The sequence below is a fragment of the Spea bombifrons genome, chromosome 1 (assembly GCF_027358695.1).
Source record: "Spea bombifrons isolate aSpeBom1 chromosome 1, aSpeBom1.2.pri, whole genome shotgun sequence".
NCBI lineage: Eukaryota > Metazoa > Chordata > Amphibia > Anura > Pelobatidae > Spea > Spea bombifrons.
The window spans coordinates 118,413,866-118,423,497 of NC_071087.1; the positions used below are offsets into that span (position 1 = coordinate 118,413,866).

The window sequence follows — 9,632 nt, forward strand, 5'->3', positions numbered from 1 at the left end:
GGGCAGGGAAAAGGCTGCATTACATTACAGCTCTGATGCATATGCAGGGGGGAGCAGCAAACAGGGGATTCTGTCTGTGTTCATCTGCGCATGCAAACACTGCCTTTTATCTGCAAATTCTCATGTAGGATCCATTAAGTTTCAAAATTTGCAATAGCACTGATTCTTTTAAAAAACAGATAAAATTGCGATGCACCATAAAGAGTGTATTTAGCAGAGGGGCATTGTGTTATGCATAACATTGCATTTATTATTATTAGAATTATCTTTTATTTATATAGCACCAACAATTTATGGAGCGCTACAATACATATATTCAAGGGGTATGACGAGACAAGAATTAGACAGACTAAGACAAACCGATACATTAGGTGGAGAGAGCCCTGCTCGCAAGCTTACAATATTGAGGGACATAGAACACGTAAAGCGCAGCATATTAAAGGTTGTACAGATCAATGTAGTATGTTCTTATGAACAGAATAATATGGATGTATAATCCTTGAGAAGGGTCAAGTATAGAAAACCAAGAGTAACATGACTATCAATTGTAGCTCTTGTTAATGTGTAATACACAGTGATATATATATATATATATATATATAGTTAGGCGTTTCCTTTAAAGCTGTCACTTAAAAAATAAGTTTTCAAATTCTCCCAATTAATGTAGCCCCCACACACACACCTATGTTGGCTGCAGTGGATGAAGCTCTCAAGCTACTACTGAAAGGCAATAGGATGTAGAATAGGAATACCTTATCCCAGGGAAGTTATACATATTTATTTGAACATTAATTTGCAAATGCTAGAAACATTTTCAATATAACAATTACGTTTTAGCACGAGAACCAGCGTGTAAATGATTCCTGATATCTGCTGATGATCTTGAAAAACAGAGAAGAATAGGACAGTGAGACTTGTTATAGATGCAGAATCGCTTTTGTATCACAGAAGCCCCGCAGACACCCCGTCCCCATTTGAGTTATTCACAGGTGTGCGTTTCAAAGGTATTGCTTAATCCAATTCTATGGGCATTCATAGGATGTACGCATAATATTTCATTACTACTCATTCTTAGTTCGGTGGGCTGTCTGGAACACCGGAGTGTCCCGTTAACGTTGTAAATTGACCATTTTGAAAAACCACTATACCAAATTTGTTACAATATTTTGCATAAGAAATGTTTATGTGGTATTTGATGGGAAGGTAGACACCATGGCAGTTGTGTATTAAAATATATCATTCCAGTGCAAACTTTTTGAGCTGCTCTCACATTCAGACAAAGCATTAATTGCACTGTTCAGTATGCTTTGCAAATAATCCCATCATCACATTGTTTCGGTTTATGGAAAATCAGTTCCAGAAAAAATGTATACATAACCTATTGCCTTTCCATACAGAACTCTGAAAGTTGGATACAAAGCCAAATTACATTCAACTGATCTCAGAGTCAACAGCCTTCAAGATTGTTAATACACATTTGATCAATTGATAAGCATTTCCCCACCCTCAAGGAATGGACGTCTCCCTGCATATTATTCACACACACACACACATATACATATATGTGTCCACATATGTCTGTATGCATACAAATTTCTATTCCTCAATAAACACGGTTTGCATGACTATCTGCAAGAGCATTGAGGAGAAGAAGCAGCGGCATTAAGAAATCCGCTGCCCTAAAAACCAAGGACCTCGTTAAAACAGGATGTACCTATTAGCCTTTGAGATGCAGAGGCAACAGGAGAGTGTCTGTAGTATTCATTAAGGATTACAAATGACGTTCTATTGCAGCATTTTAAGAAATCAACAGTGACCAAATATTTTTCCATTTATTTTATTTCTTGTTGTACATTTAATACACTAAATGTTTGTCCGTAGGGACTGCCTCTTCATGGAATCCGCAACCATTATGCCTTAAAAATACACCTTTGTACATTCTTCTAACCTGCCTCACATTTACCGTAACTTTTCAGTAGTTTGCTGCAGTAGACATCCTTCTCTTCCTAAAACGTTGATTCTTCTCATGGTAATGTATACGTCTTCCCCAGCAATGCCCAATCTGTCCCTTTTATAACTCAGAATGTAGGATTTGAAACAAAGGTGAATCTCACATTCACATTTCTGAAGGGTTGCTTGATTTCCACATGGCACAAAGTCTCAAAAGAGGATGTGTTTTTCTGATTAAACCATAAGAGGAAATAATTAATGTTCTTAACATTCTAGAGAACTCAATATTTTATGCCTTACTTGAACACTTCCCTTTACACACAACCTTCTCTTCTACACCATTGATGTCATGACCTTCTCCATGATCAACGCGATGGCGCCATGGACACTCACAGGCCTCTGCTAGTAATTATTAATCCATTACATGAAGGACCACACTTCAAGTTTGGGTTATAAGTCATTTATTGATGGTTTAAAACGAGTAACCCATTTACCCACAAATATCATTAAATAAAATAAAATTAAAAAAAAAATTCAAACAGAGTCTTGCCAATGAGAACAATTTCATCATTTTTTTCTTAAATAAAATATATTTACAAATATGTTCTACATGATCCTCTGTGGTTCAGAGAGGATTGGCATTTTTGTAATTGGCAAAAATGACCGTTTCCCTATGATCCCACACAGTTCACCTGTGAACCTCAGAACCAGTCGTAGTGAAAGGAATAAGCTAGTGTGGATATTGCACAGTTATTGTCCTAACACCAACACAACTGGAATTCCAGTTAGCAGGCATTAATTATATATCGATCTATAAAAAAAATCCCCTCTCTTTACATGGAAACCATGTTTAAAGCATGCCATGCAGCACATTTATACCCTTCTCACCATTCAGCACAAAATAATTACCCTAAACCCACGTTACAAGGGAGCTTTGAAGCTCCTTATATCAAAAATAATCCCAACAACCACAACAAATGTAAGGTGCAATAAACAAAACACTGTCAAATACTTTTAAAGAAAAATGCATTTCTAAAGCAACCAAAAAAAAAAAAAATGCAGTTAAGTGGTTAAAAAAAAATAAAAATGCTGTTACTGGGAGAAAGGGTTTTACACATTATGGTACCAAAATTTAAGTCTTCATGCTTCCGAACAAAAACAAAGGGATACAATTAAAATAGACAACTTCAGAAAGTAAATGGCAGCCATTATATATATATATATATCTTTTGGGTCCACATGCCCATCCACAAGTATAATACAGTCCTTCAGAATCCTCGACAGTCATTCCATTAAAGCAGAGGTAGCCAAATATGGACCTCCAGCCGTTGGACTAAAAAACTAATTTAAGCCTCTGCTAGACAAAAAGCAAGTGTGGAAAATCCATGGGGTTGCAGTCTAGTAAAAGCAAAAGGGTGAGCATTTCACCTTTCCAGCTTTAAAAACACCCTGTGCTCCCCAACATGGTTTGGTGATATGTAAAATAAATAGGTTATATAAAAGTACCAAAAGGAATTCTTCTCCTTAGGAGAGAGATCCTCCAGTTTGTGCATATAAAGTGTTTATTATCCCACAAACATTCACTAACACACAAGAATTTTCATATCCAGGCAACCCTGGTGTGCACAAGGCTTAAAAAGGACAATATGGTCCCTTTCCCCAAAATGAGAAGAGATTGATCAAGAATTAGCAGCAGGTGGGAGGGATCCACTGTCCCAGTTTACCAACATGTGTAGGGGAAGAGTGGGTACTGGCTCCAGTCTGACATTCCTCCATGTGGATGGGATACAGTACCCTGTGTGGTAAAGTCTGTTGGGTATGCCGAGTAGCCCATGTGTCTGTACTGTCCTTGACTAGGAACCATCCACTGGTCTGCTCCATACGGGCTGCACACGGGTCCACGCAAAGGTTGCTTTGCTGGCGTATCCATAGAAATATTGAGGGCGCTGCAACGTTCCTGGGAAAACTGAGGCGTAGGGAATACAGACTGCTGACAGGAATCTGCATCTGGCACCATGGCTACATCAGGCGTGAGACGCCGACCCGGGACTTCGCTCATATCAGAGAAGGCATGAGGTGGAGGACCTCTTCTGGGCTGACTCCTAAAGGATGGAAGAATAAGCGTGTTAACTACACTCTTATGGCATTGCCCACATATATGCAACATGTTTCATCAAGTATGGTGTTATCCTTTAACCTACAGAGACTCAAACCGCCCCAGTCTGTTTATGTACCTGTATAATAGGCTAGACGAGGAAGATGGTACTTGCTGCTCCTGATTTGTGCAGTCTAGGAGGCCAGGGGAGCTTGGGGCCATGAAACTGCTTCCCTCTTGTTCTGGAGCCCATTGGTGTGGACATACTGGAGTGGGCATACTGGGCTCATCCTTCACACGTGCAACTTTGGCATTATCTAAGGGAAAATTGAGAGGACTGGGTTAAAAAAAAATACCAAACATATTCCAGATGCTCTAACCTTAAATAAGACACTTTATGTACTTTTATTGACATTACCTGCAGCTTCTGCCCCAAGACCATCCTCCCACTTCTTTCTCTTTAGCCTTCTGGACGGACTCTGTGCTCCAGTTTTTGAAGAATCATCCCTGTTTGCAAAACAATATTGGACGTAAGGAAATGCGTGTGAGGAAGACCATGTATTACGGGTAATTTTGGTTAAGCTTTCCTAACCAGTACATGTTCCGAATAGCAAATAAAACCCAGCTGTAGGCAATAGGGAGATGCCTTAAGCTCTCTCAGCAAATTACTGCACAAGCAGTTAGAATACAGGGTACTTAAAAAGAGTGCTCCTTACCGTTTGTGGGCTCTGTCTTGCTCCCGAAATCCCTTTGCAAAGGGGTTGTGATCAATTTTTAGTTTTGTGATCTGAAAAGTAAAAACAAAATCTGTAAAGATCTGGAATTATGGACTAGTATGTACTGCTGTTCACAAAGACACATTTCACTCCTCTTTACCTTTTCATTCTGGTATGCAGTAACTGCAGTGAACTCTGTCTCTGGGAAACTGACCACCTGCAGCAGTCCCCATCGGGAATTGTACACATCATCCGACTGAATAATGTGGAATCGTGGCTTGTATCGATGCATGGAGTGCAAGATGATCTGTAATGAAGGAAGGAGAAAAGAACATGAGACAAGTTTGTTTTAGGAGACTCCTTCATGACAGATCCTGGTATTTTTGATGTGAATACTCACATGGCCTTGTTGATCTAATGTGTTGTTGGTGAGTTTGAGTTTTTGGAAACAGATTACATCCTTCATCCAGTGAGCGCCAGGAGCTGGAGAGTCTGGGTGAACATACGTCCTGCATGGAGGGTGCGGCTCTGCTTTACCTGCTGCCTCCCACTGGTTCTTGTTCCACTAAAGAGGGGTAAACAAATAAAGTAAATTATCAAGGGATAAAAAATTAAACAAAAACACACTTGCTTTAAGCGTGTTTGCTTCTTCCCACCGCCAATATATTAAATCTAATATTAAAAATATTAACTTAATTATTGGGAGAGAAAAACTAACAATAAATGGAAAATTTCATGATTGTACAAGCTTCAATTTTCGTTTAAGCAGATATTTTAGAGCATAGCCAATGAGTAGATACTACACTACGTATTTTTCAGACATTGGCCTTTTTATTTTTTACTGTAATGTGTAAATGCAAAGCCTTGAATCCTATCAAAGGCAATGATACCTACCTTATATCTGAAGTTGTCCAGAGGAACAAAATCCACCAACAAAACATATTTAGTGTAAGGATGGAGCCCAAAAAGACGGATTTTGCACTGGGGGAACATTCTCCTGTGGAGAGAAAAAATATATGTTTTTAGACAGGAGAATCATAAACATAGCGATACCTGAGCTTAATTAGCATCAAATATGCATACTGTTTCTGCAGCCAAACCTTTCCATACTCAGTTGGAGATAATATACAAGACAAGCGACTGACAATACTAATAGAAGGAGCCATAGATTTCTCTTCTAGCAGATATCATAAGACTTTGGTAAGATTACATATAAACACATACCTGGGAGGTATTTGTCAGAGAATAAAGTAAACTGACAGTGTTATGGAGCTTCACAAATAAAGTGGTTTATTTATTCGACTCCAAAGTGACTACAGCACGATACCTCCAGATACAAGGTCCCCTGTCTCAGCACACTTACCTTCCAGATTTGGTGATGATCATCTCTGTGCCTTCCTGGTGGAACTGGGACCATAGATCCATATCTTCCAGTGATGCCCCAATAGATGTGGGCTGGTACAAGGAGTCTTGGTTGTCCATGTCTGTGGACGGCTTCACATCTAACCAGATAAAAGTTATACCATTAAATAGCTGCTTATATACATAGGTTGCAAAATTAGAAGAAAAATCACCAGATATATAGTAAATATGACAAAAAAACACCAAGGACCTACAATTTGATCTGGGTGATTGAGGATTGTAAGATTAGTCACCGCTATCAGAGCAACAATTTAGCTTTGTCTGTCTGGGAAAATGAACCTAAACAGTCTGTGGGGGGTACAGGGGAAGTAGGAGGGCCCCTAATCTGCATTCATGCATAAACCTCTGTCATTGACTAGATCAATTAACACCTAACACTCACAGCTCCAAATGGTCCATGGCTCTCACCATAGTACCCAGCAGCCACAGTATTTTCAATGTAATACGATGGCAGATAAGAGCCATTTGGCCCATCTAGTCCACCTAATATACCTGATGGAGAGACTCACACATTACTCAGTCCTTGATCTCGTCTTAGATTCAGCATAGCCATATGCCTGTACCATGCATGTTTAATACACAGTGCAATGACATGGATTTAATGTGCTCATGCCTGTATCTTTCCAAACCCTGACCATGAACACAACACAGCAGTCTACACATAGGATTAACACACCGCAAATCTCGACATAAAAGGTGCAGTCCTACATTGTATGTATAAATCGCTCCAAAGAACTTTGATTAAGCGCTACTATTCCATGTGTCAACGGCACGTTGTCATGCAATAAAGGCCAAATAAAGTTATTTTACATTGTATCTACTGAGGTCTTTTGAGGGGAAAAGCATTAAATAATGATAAACAGTGCAACAAAATAAATAAAAGCGACATAATATATCCTGGAGTGACCTGCCTCAGCGTTAGGTTACCGAGCCCATTCATGTACATCGAGTCTTACCTGGCAGCGAGTGCATTGCGGTCCTCTGCTATAACCCTCTCAGTCCCGAGTGAATGCGCACTTGTCCTGCAGGCGGCCTGAGTTCCTACTATTTAAAGCCAAGGGGCGGGGCATAGAAACACTTCCTCCTCCCCAACCTGAGGTCCCATTCCTGGCCTTTGATGTCTACAGACACAAAGAGAGGACGGATCCTCTTTAATGACTGGGGCTGGGGTAGGCCGACCAGTGATTAGCATGACCTTGATACACAGGAAACCCTGCAGGGGAAATGTTGCTTCATGTAGTGCTAACAGACTGCAAAACAAACAAGAAACAATGAATACCTATCCAAAGCACTGGCACCCAGGAGATGGCTTACCTGCTACCTGGCAATACATAATGCCAGCACAGACAACTCCAAATACTGTCAGCCACCCACCCGTAAGCAATGGCCCAGCAAACTCTGGATGCACATTCACCAGTTCTGGCTCCATTCCTAGACTGACAGCACAGAATAGCTGGAATGTACTGCTAGCACCAGCACCACTTAAGCTGTGGTCCATGGGCTATAACTGGCCACAAAGATCTGCCAGGGTGGTCAGAGACCGGATGGGTCAATATTAAAGTATATTGATTTCACATCATAAAGTGGGAATGGTTTTTAAAGTAAAAATGTAGGATAATATAAAAAATTAAAGTATTTTAGTGTTATTTGCTAAATTGGGAGAGTTAGTATTTGGGGTCTAGTCTCTTTCTACGGTGACACAATTCTGCGTAATTCCAGGCTTGTATGGATGAGGCACTTCAGTAAACCCATCAGTGTATGCGCTTTAAGAAAATATTGGCTTCCATAGCACCGCCATATTCTGCAGTGCTGTACAGATCGGTAATCTCTTATCTGGTATTTGTACTTAACCTACAATTAACATTGTATAGAAAGAAGAATAAGATAATACCATAAGGGAATATATTTTACATATTCCCAGGCTGGAAGTGCGACACGGAGTGAAATATGAAGCAGACTGAATATATTTGTGGTCATTTTCAGTAGGCCATAATTCTGCTTTTTTTTTATTATTATTATTATTACTGCCTTCCCTTTTTGTTTGTTTCTCAAACTAAGTATCCTAAGTATTTTACAGGTTTTGTGGAATAAGTTGGCAAGCCCAATATTGGATAACCATTATTATTATTATTATTTTCTGAAGCACAAACATATTTAAATAGCATGGATCTTGTTTTCATATTTTTTCATACGTAGCTCGAGCCGGTGTCGGAGCCCATCTAAAGGAGCTTTCCAGGGACCCGTCTTGTCCTGTGTATTTGAGTGTCTAGACGTAAAGCTAAAGTTTTGTGAATTAGACTAGTTCCCCTGTCCCTCTCACAAGAGCAGGAACTGAAGCATCCTTCAGTTTCATTCACAAGAACAGAGGGGTGTCTTTGTATAAGCCTCAGGCCAGGAACAAGACCAGAGTCAAATGCAAAGTGACGCAAGAACTTCAATCTCTCTGTTCTTTTCAACTCCTAATGTCCCTAATTGGGGGGATTGTCCCAGCAGACCCCTATTGTTTGTACACACAGGACAGAGCAGCACAGCCCACCGCAGGAGAAGAGAGACAGGGAACCGTGCTCTATGGCCAGAGATACTATACCTCAATACACGTCTGTCTTCTGATGTTCAGTATGCAGTCACAAAATATAGACGCACGTACTATGAAAGTTATATTTTCTTGAATATTCTCTTATACGCAAATATATGTTAAGTGGAAAATCCTCCCCAAACACACATTAAAGTACAATTACATTCTTTTTATTAAAAAAATAGTTTCCTACAAGGAGACTTTTCCATAAGTGTCAGAAAGATCTTCTATGTACGGAGACATCATCTACCATATTGTAGCATCAGCACTGTTATGGCAGCTTACAATCTACCAAACATTTAATATTGTTATTAGGAGACAGCATCGTCCATACTGTGCTACACACATGTATAGTGGGACAGGGCAGAGTATGTAGCATAGTACAAACGATATAACAGTCTTACAAGTTTAGTAGCTATATATATACACATATATTTTACACACACATATTATACACATACACACACACATTCCATTTGCCATTGTAGAGCAGGTACAAGAGCATCCAGCAGTAAATATATATCTTGCACATACAGAAATGCCTAGATAACATTGGACAACCTAACATGAAGGATTATTGTTAATGTTCCATCGCCCCTTTTGTAATAAGCTCTATGAAAATGGCAGGTGCTTTATAGAATAAAATGTAATAGTTCTCAGCAAATATAATCATTGCTTAGTAAACCCCAGCCAATTATACAAAGCTTGCAGAAGCACATGAGAAATTATGCTTTCATTCAGACACAAAATGATTATCTGTATATATGTGACTCCAAGAGTCTTGTCTGTATTTTGAAATATCAGCAAAGCTCAGACACACTGGGCTTCATGGGGAGCATGTAGCATTCACTGATAGTCTTTTTATTGTGCGCAT

At 39.5% G+C, this 9,632-nt stretch overlaps 1 protein-coding gene across 1 annotated transcript in view; it reads right to left on the reverse strand.

Annotated features, from left to right (window-relative positions):
- Window positions 1-3,670: 3,670 nt before the first annotated feature.
- The window catches only part of LOC128501164 (T-box protein VegT-like), a 10,148-nt gene continuing 4,186 nt past the window's right edge, over window positions 3,671-9,632 (reverse strand). The window contains exons 2-9 of the mRNA XM_053470558.1: window positions 6,125-6,263; window positions 5,656-5,758; window positions 5,162-5,326; window positions 4,922-5,068; window positions 4,762-4,832; window positions 4,464-4,552; window positions 4,185-4,362; window positions 3,671-4,052 (exon numbers count right to left, since the gene is read on the reverse strand). Of these exons, the coding sequence (XP_053326533.1) occupies window positions 3,671-4,052; window positions 4,185-4,362; window positions 4,464-4,552; window positions 4,762-4,832; window positions 4,922-5,068; window positions 5,162-5,326; window positions 5,656-5,758; window positions 6,125-6,263 (1,274 nt within the window). The remainder of the gene's footprint in view (window positions 4,053-4,184; window positions 4,363-4,463; window positions 4,553-4,761; window positions 4,833-4,921; window positions 5,069-5,161; window positions 5,327-5,655; window positions 5,759-6,124; window positions 6,264-9,632) is intronic.